The sequence below is a fragment of the Pseudonaja textilis genome, chromosome 2 (genome assembly GCF_049901715.1).
Source record: "Pseudonaja textilis isolate UNSWEBS1 chromosome 2, rPseTex1.2, whole genome shotgun sequence".
Lineage (NCBI taxonomy): Eukaryota > Metazoa > Chordata > Lepidosauria > Squamata > Elapidae > Pseudonaja > Pseudonaja textilis.
In genome coordinates, this window is record NC_141991.1 from 248,909,077 (window position 1) to 248,921,176 (window position 12,100).

General features: G+C 47.6%; 1 protein-coding gene across 1 annotated transcript in view; it reads left to right on the forward strand.

The window, feature by feature from the left end:
• EPG5 (ectopic P-granules 5 autophagy tethering factor) overlaps positions 1-12,100 on the forward strand; it is a 103,814-nt gene that overhangs the window by 69,980 nt on the left and 21,734 nt on the right. The window contains exons 32-36 of the mRNA XM_087927550.1: positions 1,918-2,078; positions 3,256-3,463; positions 5,273-5,348; positions 5,792-5,895; positions 7,339-7,514. Coding sequence (XP_087783676.1) covers positions 1,918-2,078; positions 3,256-3,463; positions 5,273-5,348; positions 5,792-5,895; positions 7,339-7,514 — 725 coding nt within the window. The remainder of the gene's footprint in view (positions 1-1,917; positions 2,079-3,255; positions 3,464-5,272; positions 5,349-5,791; positions 5,896-7,338; positions 7,515-12,100) is intronic.

Here is a 12,100-nt window from a genome sequence, read left to right on the forward strand (position 1 = left end):
AATTCTGGGAATTGAAGTCCACACATGGCTGACTAGGGAATTCTGGGAATTGAAGTCCACACATGGCTGACTAGGGAATTCTGGGAATTGAAGTCCACGCATGGCTGGCTGGGGAATTCTGGGAATTGAAGTCCACGCATGGCTGGCTGGGGAATTCTGGGAATTGAAGTCCACACATGGCTGGGTAGGAAATTCTGGGAATTGAAGTCCACGCATGGCTGACTAGGGAATTCTGGGAATTGAAATCCACACATGGCTGACTAGGAAATTCTGGGAATTGAAGTCCACACGTGGCTGGGTAGGAAATTCTGGGAATTGAAGTACACACATGGCTGACTAGGGAATTCTGGGAATTGAAATCCACACATGGCTGACTAGGAAATTCTGGGAATTGAAGTCCACACATGGCTGACTAGGGAATTGGGAATTGAAGTCCACACATGGCTGACTAGGGAATTCTGGGAATTGAAGTCCACGCATGGCTGGTTGGGAATTCTGGGAATTGAAGTCCACGCATGGCTGGTTGGTGAATTCTGGGAATTGAAGTCCACGCATGGCTGGTTGGGGAATTCTGGGAATTGAAGTCCACGCATGGCTGGTTGGAGAATTCTGGGAATTGAAGTCCACGCATGGCTGGTTGGGGAATTCTGGGAATTGAAGTCCACGCATGGCTGACTAGGGAATTCTGGGAATTGAAGTCCACGCATGGCTGGCTGGGGAATTCTGGGAATTGAAGTCCACGCATGGCTGACTAGGGAATTCTGGGAATTGAAGTCCACGCATGGCTGACTAGGGAATTCTGGGAGTTGAAATCCACATATCTTAAAAGTTGTCCAGAGAAACACTGTTTTAATGTGTACCAGGTAGCGGCCGTTCAAAAGTAGAACAGCCCTGAAAAAAAAGTGACTTATGACCATTTTCACACTACAGCATTCATTCCCCACAGTCACCAGGGGTCAAAATTTGGATGCTTGACTGACTCGTATTTATGATGGTTACAGGAATCACCTTTTGCAAATTTTTTGACAAGCATTGTCAATGGGGGAACCAGATTCACTGAACAATTGTGTGACAAATTTAACAAATGCAGTGTTTCACTTAAGCACTGTAGCAAGAAAGCTAGTGAAAAAGGGCAAAATTCACTTAGCAACATAAATGTTGCGCTCAATGACTACTTGTCACTGGGTTTCAAGTATATCTCATAACTCATAACTTAAAGGACTACCGTAGAAACCTGTGCTCTTTAAAACATAGTGGAAAGAAGGTTTCTGTGGATTTCCTAAGAGGCTCAGTCCATTCTTAAATTCTGCACTCCTTTAATTGCAGGTATTGTATTACATCCAGTTTTAGTCACCACACTATAAAAAGGATGCTGAGACTCTAGAAAGAGTGCCGAGAAGAGCAACCAGGATGATTAGGGGACTGGAGGCTAAAACATACTCTGAACAGTTTCAGGAACTGGGCATGGCTAGTCTAGTACAGAGAAGGACCAGGAGAGACAGGATAGCAGTCTTCCAATATTTGAAGGGCTGCCACAGAGAGGAGGAAAGGGGTCAAGCTATTTTCCAAAGCGCCTGTAGGCCAGACAAGGAATAATGGATGGAAACTGACCAAGGAGAGATTCAACCCTAGAAATAAGGAGAAATTTTCTCACTGTGAGAACAATTAGCTAGTGGAACAGAAGTTGCCTTCAGAAGTTGTGGAAGTTTCATCGTTGGAAGCTTTCAAGAAGAGATTGGACTGCCATCTGTCAGAAATGGTGTAGGGTCTCCCGCTTGGGCAGGAGGTTGGACTAGATGACCTGCAAGGCCCCTTCCAACTCTTTTAATTTGTATTCACACAACTAAGGTGTCTTTACAGATTAGCCACAGCTAATAGAACTAAAGAACTTGATGCTGGTTTGAATTCTCTGCCCAGGTTCTTCCGATCAGCTCCTGAGCCCTGACTGTTGGAAAGCATCTCTTAAAGCTTTGGGCTGCCCGACATCCACTGTAGCAAAAGAAAACGGTAGGAAGCAGGTGGCTAACCTGAGCACCCCAATGCAGCCTCCAGTGGAGCCAATTTTATCACCTGAACAGGTGAGCAATCCCTGTGTACTGGTTCTGTTACAATGCTTGAAGAATCACCTTAGACCAGGGGTGTCAAATCTGATTTCATTGAGGGCCGCATCAGGGTTGTGTTTGACCTTGGGAGGGTGGGGTGGTGGTGGACATGGCCAGGGTGGGCGTGGCTAGCTTGACCTCACATGTGGAGGCCCAAGCGCCCTGCCAGTGAAAACGGGCTCCTGAGCTCCGTTTTCAACTGTGGTGGCCTTGTGCAACCCTCTGCCGGCGTAAACAGAGCTCGCTAGGGCCGCCCATGGCCTTCCCGAGCTCTGTTTTTGCTGGCAGAGGCACCGCAGGCTGGTCCTTCACCATTTCCGGGGCAGCCTGACAGGCCAGATCTAAGCATCCCGTGGGTTGGATGCAGCCCACAGGCCTTGAGTGTCAGCTTTGGAGGCCATACTGAGATCCGATGCTCCCACGCTGCCACCATAGAGCCTGGGAAAGTGGGATGGGGGGAATTAATTGGAGCTTGTGTTTATTTTCATAGTCATAAATTGTACACTGAAGATGGTATTTAATTTCATTGTATGAGGTACAATGACAAAAAAAGTAAAGTAGAGTAAAAGTAAAAGTAACAAAGTAAAAGTAACAAAGTAAAAGTAACAGTAACAGTAACATAAAAGTAAAAGTAAAAAAGTAAAGTAAAGTAAAAGTAAAGTAAAAGTAAAGTAAAAGTAAAGTAAAAGTAAAGTAAAAGTAAAGTAAAAGTAAAAGTAACATGAAGTAAAAGTAACAGTAATGTAAAAGTAGAAGTAAAAGTAGAAGTAGAAGTAGAAAAAGTAAAAATGTAAAAAATGTAAAGAAAGTAAAAAAAGTAAAGTAGAAGTAGAAGTAAAAGTAAAAAATGTAAAAAAAGTAAAGTAAAAGTAGAAGTAGAAGTAAAAAAAGTAAAGTAAAAGTAGAAGTAGAAGTAGAAGTAAAAAAGTAAAAGTAAAAAAAGTAAAAAAGTAAAAGTAAAAGCAAAGCAAAAGTAAAGTAAAAGTAAAGTAAAAGTTAAGCAAAAGTAAAGTAACAGTAAAGTAACAGTAAAAGTAACAGTAAAAGTAAACATAAAAGTAAAGTCTCCCTGTGTAAACCATGTAAGTCAGTTGCCAACAGCTGACTTACCCGCAGCTAATTTCTTCCTGGACTTTCCTCCTTTTCTTCGCAGGTCATGGAGACCATCGAGTGGATCTCCGACTACTTCCTCAAACTGCGGTTGTCTTCTCAAGACTACCGAAGTTTTGGATTATTTTCCAAGTGGGCCCCATACCTCGCTCATGTCCGACGTCTGATGCAGTATCTGATCCACCGTCTGATTGACTCCAGAATGGACAGTTTATCGCGGGAGCCTGTGGGCAGCAACAGGGTGTTTGAAGGTAATGAAGTTTGCGGTCCCCTTTTATTGAGCCTCGTAAAAACTGATCCCGGCCAGGAGTCCCGAGAATCCGTCCAAACTTTGGGCTCCAGATTTATTGTGTGTCTGTTTCTTTTATTCGTTTGCTGATTAAATTGATATGCTGCCCATCTCGCTTGTGATGACCCGGGACAAGGCACGAAGGCCACACAGCCAGATGAGAGTTCAAACTCCCCTTTAATCAGGGGTGGGATTCTACCGGTTCAGACCAGTTCGGGAGAACCCGTAATTCCGGTGATCATTTGGCCCTGCCCTAGCCTCTCTTTTATTTCCGTGTTTAGCAGCTCAGCTGATTCGCGCGGCGCAGCGGATTGCCACACTTCAGCTCTTTTTCTCACCGAGGCTGCCGTGGTGTCATAAAACATTTCTGTGCTCTTGTTAGAGTTGCCAACAGAAAGGGAGCGGGGAGCAATACGGCAGCTTGGAAACCAAAAGCGCATTCCATAAATGTTTTCAAAGATAGTAACTAGGTGACCGAAGTTTCTGCCATGCGAAATTCTAACTGGAGAACATGATTGCTGACTCTGGGCTATGGATGTGTCCCGTTGGAGAATATGAATTATGATACACCCAGGGGGTGGGGGGAAACCAGGGTCAAGGGTGACAATGAATGATGTGTCTCAGAGTCGGCTACATCCAGGTAATGCCAGACCTGTGAACTCCCAATAAATCCTTTTGAAGTTTTGGAAGTTTGGCTCGAGACTCGTGATTTAAATGGGAGTAACTGCCAGAATCCTGACAAGTAGAAGGTAAGTATTGGAGCTGAAAATGGGTAGTTTTCAAATGCTGTGTGCGCTCACTGAACCAGCTTGTTACACCGGTTGAATCCCACCCCTGCTTCAAATTTCCCCCAATTGCCCCCACGTTCTTGGCAAGTCCCAGAGCAAAGCGCTCACACACAAACACGGTGGGCTCTGGTTGCACCCAGTCCAGCAAAGCAAAGGAACCAGGGAAATGAGTCCACAAAGCAAGGAACGAGGCACGGAGTCCACAAAGTAAGGAAGAAGCAACGTAGTCCTGCAAACTCCAGTTTGCAAAACTCTACAAATTCAGCATTTGTTCCCGACAAACGTCCCTCCCCACGGCGTTTCCTTAAGTCTCACTCCCCAGGTATGCTTTGTGAAGAGGGGTGGGACGCTCTTCACCTGAGTTGTTGGGTCGGCCTGCGCCGTTCCCGCCTTCTCTCCACTGTCCGTTCCCGTCTTCTTTCCACTCTCCGTGCTGGGGATCGGGAGGGAGCAGTCCTTGCTCATCGCCTCAGCTCCATCGCTCCTCATTTCCACGGCTTGCTCTCTCTCAGTCATCCTGCCCCACTTCCCCTCAATCCTGAGGGGCCCTGGGCTGCCTCGTCCTGCTCCTCCCTACATTCCTCCGAAGCCAATGAAGCTGCCACCTTGATCGCTGTCAGCTCTGGCTAGTCCTCTTCTGCAGATTCAGGCTCCCACGGGGGCATGACATCGCTGTTCGAAGGGGCTCTGGCTGGCTTACGATATAGTAAAATAATAATAACAGAGGTATCAAAACAATTATGAATATAAAAACAATGCAGGTCATTTGTTCTGCCTAATGGTAGAGTAAGCCTTGTCTTAACTCACGTTTACTCTCATGAAAGGAAAGACACGTTTGTTTTGGGCGAGCGGGAAACACAGAAAGCTAAGAACAATTTCCAGCTTCTGAGTTGCCCCTTTGGAATTCCTTAAAAAGTTGGTCATGCGTAGTTGGAAGCAATTCACTAGAACTTTCTCTCTCTCTCTTTCTCTCTCCTTTTCAGCTTTGCATTATCTGTTTTTAACTACCATTCAACTCTTCAAGCCATGGCTGGAGGTTTTAGAGGGGGAAGAGACAAGGTAAGTGGGAAGCTGTTTAGGAGGTTAAAGAAAATAGAATTGACCTGGGATCTTCACCTATTTGGGGAATGGTGGACAGCTTGGAAATTTTAAGCACGTGTTTTTGGTTCTTTCTCTCCTTTCCTCTCTTCTTCTCTCTTCTCTTTTCTCTCCTCTCCTCTCCTCTCCTCTCCTCTCCTCTCCTCTCTCTCCTCTCTTCTCTTTCCTCTCCTCTCTCTCCTCTCTTTTGTCTTCTGTCTCTCCTCTCCTCTCCTCTCTCTTCTCTTTCCTTCTCTCTCCTCTCTTCTGTCTTCTGTCTCTCCTTTCCTCCTCTCCTCTCCTCTCTCTTCTCTTTCCTCCTCTCTCCTCTCTTCTGTCTTCTGTCTCCTCTCCTCTCTCTTCTCACTCCTCTCTTTTCTCTCCCTCTCCTCTCTCTCCTCTCTCCTCTCCTCTTCTCTCTCTAGCAAACAGCGCTGCTATCCATGGCTGGAAAGTGATGCCTCCATTGCATCAACTATGGTGGAATTGTTTGCATCCAGCATAGCCGTTTTACACAAAGGTTTTAAAGGTAAGAAGATTGAGATCTTCTGGGATCTCAGTGGCTTCACGGGTCGGACAGTTATAAGGTAGCTTCTTATGTCACACTGGATTAATTCCTCCTTTAAAATCCCTTTGTAAGGGATTCTTGGTACTCTTTGAGGTTGGTTGTTTTCTTTCAGACTTTTCATTACCAAACTCGGTAACATCATCAGTGCTAGTGCATCGTAGCTCTGATGACGTTGCGTAGTTTGGTGATGAAATGTCTGCAAGAAAGCAACCAAGCTCAGAGAGCACCAAGGACCTCACAATCCTCCTCCTCCATGCAACAAACCCCAACTTCTTTCTAGCACTGATATTGTTACCTAGTTGAAATTAATGAAATGTCTGCAAGAAAACAACCAAGCTCAGAGAGCACCAAGGATCCCTCATTTCAACCCCGAGCTACTAATATTCTCTTATATCAATTATCCCCTGTAATTTAGTCTTCCCAACTGGAAGTTGATGCCAAAAAAGCCAACATAGCTCTAGGTTGCATTAACAGAGAGAGAGAAGAACATATGATGTGTTAATATCACTTTACAATGCCTTGGTAAGGTCACACTTGGAATACTGCATCCAGCTTTGGTTGCCATGATGTAAAATAGATACTGAGACTCTAGAAAGAGTGCAGAGAAGAGCAACAAAGATGATTAGGGGACTGGAGGCTAAAACACATGAAGAACGGTTGCTGGAATTGGGTATGTCTAGTTTAATGAAAAGAAGGACTCGGGGATGACATGATAGCAGGCTTCCAATATTTGATGGGCTGCCACAAAGAAGAAAGGATCGATCTATTCTCCAAAAAACACCAGAAGGCAGGCAGGGCAAGAAACAACGGATGGACACTAATGAAGGAGAGAAGCAACCTAGAACTAAGGAAAAAATTCATGACAGTGAGAACCATCAGTGGAACGACTTGCTTCCAGAAGTTATAAATGCTCCAACACTGGAAAGGTTTTTAAGAAGAGATTGGACAACCATTTGTCTGAAGTGCTGTAGGGTTTCCTGCCTAAGCAGGGGGTTGGACTAGAAGACCTTCAGGATCCCTTCCAACTCTGTTATCCCGTTATTCTGTTTTTCTAAGTAGCTTTTACTACAACTCCCAACTGGTGGCAGTCCTTCAAAATATATATATATATACGTAATTGTTCTGGCGAAAAGTTCCCTGATTCCTACAGTCTCTTAGTTTCCCTTCTTCAATATACAGGTAGTATATTCGCTAGTAGCATCCCAAGGTCCAGGCCATGGATTTCCACTGCTCTCCTCTCCTCTGCCTTCTGAGCAGCTATGCATTAGGCACTGGACCCAGCTGCTGCTCCTCTTCCTCATCAGCCACCTCCAGACCTGGGGGCTATTGACCGTCCATCTGAGGGCTGATGGACGGCTCAGACTCCACCTCTCTCTCTCTCTCTCTCTTTTTGGATTATTGTAGATAAGGTGCTGCCAAGCGACCCTGGAATCCTTTGGCTTCTTGTGATGCACTATTGCGAGTCGTACACGGCGCCCAAAATGCCGGAGCACCTCCTTCACCTATTCCACGTGGAATTGGGCCGCCTCCCCTGGAAGGAAGTTCATCCGGATCAGCGCCTGATGGAGGAGTTCTTTAAGGTCAAAAAGGGGATTATTGCTGGTCAGCGCAAGGCAGAAAAAGCGGGGGGAGGGGAGTTGGGGAGGGAGGAAAGAAACAAAGGATGCCTCGCTTAGGATTGCGAGCTTCATTCTCACTTCTTCACATTGTCCGAGGCTTTGAAAATCTCCTTTGTTGGGGAAGCCATCACAGGCAGGAGGTGGAGGGTCAGAGTTCATTGAATAGGGTGGGGTGGGGTGGAGGGAAAGCAGTACAGCTGGGACAGGAGTCTTGCTGGTCGTGGAAAAGGAGGAGCGGGAAGAACTACTAAACGGGGGAAAAAAAGAAATAGATAGCAGGAACCATGATTATACTCAAGGTCTTCCTCCCTCCCTCCCTCCCTCTTTTCCTTCCTTTATTTCTACCTCCCTCCATCCCCTCCCTGTTTTCCTTTTCTTCCTCCCTCCCTCCCTCCCTCTTTTCCTTCCTTTCTTCCTCCCTGCCTCCCTCTCCCTCTTTTCCTTCCTTTATTTTTTCCTCCCTCTCTCTCCCCTCTCTATTTTTCTTCCTTCCTTTCTTCCTCCCTCCATCCTCCTCCCTGTTTTCCTCTTCTTCCTCCCTTCCTCCCTCCCTATTTTCCTTCCTTTCTTCCTCCCTTCCTCCCTCCCTCTTTTCCTTCCTTTCTTTCTCCCTCTTTTCCTTCCTCTCTTTCCTCCCTTCCTCCCTCCATCCCTCTTTTCCTTCCTCTCTTTCCTCCCTCCTTCCCCCTCTATTTTTCTCCCTTCCTCCCCATTTTCCTCCCTTCCTTCCTCCTCCCTCCCTCCCTTTTTTGCTTCCTTTATCTTTTCCTCCCTCCCTCTTTTCCTTCCTTCTTTCTTCCTTCCCTCTTTTCCTTCCTCTATCTTTTCCTCCTCCCTCCCTCTTTTCCTTCCTTCCTTCCTTCCTCCCTCCCTCCCTCCCTCCCCCCTCTTTTCCTTCCTTCTTTCTTCCTTCCCTCTTTTCCTTCCTCTATCTTTTCCTCCCTCCCTCCCTCTTTTCCTTCCTTCCTTCCTTCCTCCCTCCCTCCCTCCCTCCCTCTTTTCCTTCCTTTATTTCTACCTCCTCCATCCCCTCCCTGTTTTCCTTTTCTTCCTCCCTCCCTCCCTGTTTTCCTTCCTTTCTTCCTCCCTGCCTCCCTCTCCTTCTTTTCCTTCCTTTATTTTTTCCTCCCTCTCTCTCCCTCTCTATTTTTCTTCCTTCCTTTCTTCCTCCCTCCCTCCATCCCCTCCCTGTTTTCCTCTTCTTCCTCCCTCCCTCCCTATTTTCCTTCCTTTCTTCCTCCCTGCCTCCCTCTCCCTCTTTTCCTTCCTTTCTTTCTCCCTCATTTCCTTCCTCTCTTTCCTCCCTCCTTCCCCTCTATTTTTCTCCCTTCCTCCCCATTTTCCTTCCTTCCTTCCTCCTCCCTCCTCCCTTTTTTGCTTCCTTTATCTTTTCCTCCCTCCCTCTTTTCCTTCCTTCTTTCTTCCTTCCCTCTTTTCCTTCCTCTATCTTTTCCTCCCTCCCTCCCTCTTTTCCTTCCTTCCTTCCTTCCTCCCTCCCTCCCTCCCTCCCTCCCTCTTTTCCTTCCTTCTTTCTTCCTTCCCTCTTTTCCTTCCTCTATCTTTTCCTCCCTCCCTCCCTCTTTCCTTCCTCCTCCCTCCCTCCCTCCCTCCCTCCCTTTTCCTTCCTTTATTTCTACCTCCCTCCATCCCCCCTCCCTGTTTTCCTTTTCTTCCTCCCTCCCCTTTTCCTTCCTTTCTTCCTCCTGCCTCCCTCTCCTTCTTTTCCTTCCTTTATTTTTTCCTCCCTCTCTCTCCCCTCTCTATTTTTCTTCCTTCCTTTCTTCCTCCCTCCCTCCATCCCCCTCCCTGTTTTCCTCTTCTTCCTCCCTCCCTCCCTATTTTCCTTCCTTTCTTCCTCCCTGCCTCCCTCTCCCTCTTTTCCTTCCTTTCTTTCTCCCTCATTTCCTTCCTCTCTTTCCTCCCTCCTTCCCCCTCTATTTTTCTCCCTTCCTCCCCATTTTCCTCCCTTCCTTCCTCCTCCCTCCCTCCCTTTTTTGCTTCCTTTATCTTTTCCTCCCTCCCTCTTTTCCTTCCTTCTTTCTTCCTTCCCTCTTTTCCTTCTATCTTTTCCTCCCTCCCTCCCTCTCTTTTCCTTCCCTCCCTCCCTCCCTCCCTCCCTCCCTCTTTTCCTTCCTTTATTTCTACCTCCCTCCATCCCCCTCCCTGTTTTCCTTTTCTTCCTCCCTCCCTCCCTCTTTTCCTTCCTTTCTTCCTCCCTGCCTCCCTCTCCTTCTTTTCCTTCCTTTATTTTTCCTCCTCTCTCTCCCCTCTCTATTTTTTCTTCCTTCCTTTCTTCCTCCCTCCCTCCATCCCCCTCCCTGTTTTCCTCTTCTTCCTCCCCTCCCTCCCTATTTTCCTTCCTTTCTTCCTCCCTGCCTCCCTCTCCCTCTTTTCCTTCCTTTCTTTCTCCCTCATTTCCTTCCTCTCTTTCCTCCCTTCCTCCCTCCATCCCTCTTTTCCTTCCTCTCTTTCCTCCCTCCTTCCCCCTCTATTTTTCTCCCTTCCTCCCCATTTTCCTCCCTTCCTTCCTCCTCCCTCCCTCCCTTTTTTGCTTCCTTTATCTTTTCCTCCCTCCCTCTTTTCCTTCCTTCTTTCTTCCTTCCCTCTTTTCCTTCCTCTATCTTTTCCTCCCTCCCTCCCTCTTTTCCTTCCTTCCTTCCTCCCTCCCTCCCTCCCTCCCTCCCTCTTTTCCTTCCTTTATTTCTACCTCCTCCATCCCCCTCCCTGTTTTCCTTTTCTTCCTCCCTCCCTCCCTGTTTTCCTTCCTTTCTTCCTCCCTGCCTCCCTCTCCTTCTTTTCCTTCCTTTATTTTTCCTCCCTCTCTCTCCCTCTCTATTTTTCTTCCTTCCTTTCTTCCTCCCTCCCTCCATCCCCCCTCCCTGTTTTCCTCTTCTTCCTCCCTCCCTCCTATTTTCCTTCCTTTCTTCCTCCCTGCCTCCCTCTCCCTCTTTTCCTTCCTTTCTTTCTCCCTCATTTCCTTCCTCTCTTCCTCCCTCCTTCCCCTCTATTTTTCTCCCTTCCTCCCCATTTTCCTCCCTTCCTTCCTTCCTCCTCCCTCCCTCCCTTTTTGCTTCCTTTATCTTTTCCTCCCTCCCTCTTTTCCTTCCTTCTTTCTTCCTTCCCTCTTTTCCTTCCTCTATCTTTTCCTCCCTCCCTCCCTCTTTTCCTTCCTTCCTTCCTTCCTCCCTCCCTCCCTCCCTCCCTCTTTTCCTTCCTTTATTTCTACCTCCCTCCATCCCCTCCTGTTCCTTCCCTTTCTTCCTCCCCTCCCTCCCTCTTTTCCTTCCCTTTCTTCCTCCCTGCCTCCCTCTCCTTTTCCTTCCTTTATTTTTTCCTCCCTCTCTCTTCCCTCTCTATTTTTCTTCCTTCCTTTCTTCCTCCCTCCCTCCATCCCCTCCCTGTTTTCCTCTTCTTCCTCCCTCCCTCCCTATTTTCCTTCCTTTCTTCCTCCTCCCTGCCTCCCTCTCCCTCTTTCCTTCCTTTCTTTCTCCCTCATTTCCTTCCTCTCTTTCCTCCCTCCTTCCCCCTCTATTTTTCTCCCCTTCCTCCCCATTTTCCTCCCTTCCTTCCTCCTCCCTCCCTCCCTTTTTGCTTCCTTTATCTTTTCCTCCCTCCCTCTTTTCCTTCCTTCTTTCTTCCTTCCTCTTTTCCTTCCTCTATCTTTCCTCCTCCCCCTCCCTCTTTTCCTTCCTTCCTTCCTTCCTCCCTCCCTCCCTCCCTCCCTCCCTCCCTCTTTCCTTCCTTTATTTCTACCTCCCTCCATCCCCTCCTGTTTTCCTTTTCTTCCTCCCTCCCTCCCTGTTTTCCTTCCTTTCTTCCTCCCTGCCTCCCTCTCCTTCTTTTCCTTCCTTTATTTTTTCCTCCCTCTCTCTCCCTCTCTATTTTTCTTCCTTCCTTTCTTCCTCCCTCCCTCCATCCCCTCCCTGTTTTTCCTCTTCTTCCTCCCTCCCTCCCTCTTTTCCTTCCTTTCTTCCTCCCTGCCTCCCTCTCCTTTTCCTTCCTTTATTTTTTTCCTCTCTCTCTTCCCCTCTCTTTTTCTTCCTTCCTTTCTTCCTCCCTCCCTCCATCCCCTCCCTGTTTTCCCTCTTCTTCCTCCCTCCCTCCCTATTTTCCTTCCTTTCTTTCTCCCTCATTTCCTTCCTCTCTCTTCCTCCCTCCTTCCCCTCTATTTTTTCTCCCTTCCTCCCCATTTTCCTCCCTTCCTTCCTCCTCCCTCCATCCCTTTTTGCTTCCTTTATCTTTCCTCCCTCCTCTTTTCCTTCCTTCTTTCTTCCTTCCTCTTTTCCTTCCTCTATCTTTTCCTCCCTCCCTCCCTCCCCTCCCTCCCTTCCTTCCTTCCTTCCTTCCTTCCTTCCTCCCACCCTCCCTCTTTTCCTCCTTCCTTCCTTCCTTCCTTCCTTCCTCCCACCCTCCCTCTTTTCTTCCTCCCTCCCTCCCCTCCCCATTTTCCTTCCTTCTTTCCTCCTTCCCCCCTCCCTTTTTCTTCTTTATCTTTTCCTCCCCCTCCCCTCCCTCCCCTCCTCCCCTTCCTTCCTTCCTTCCTTCCT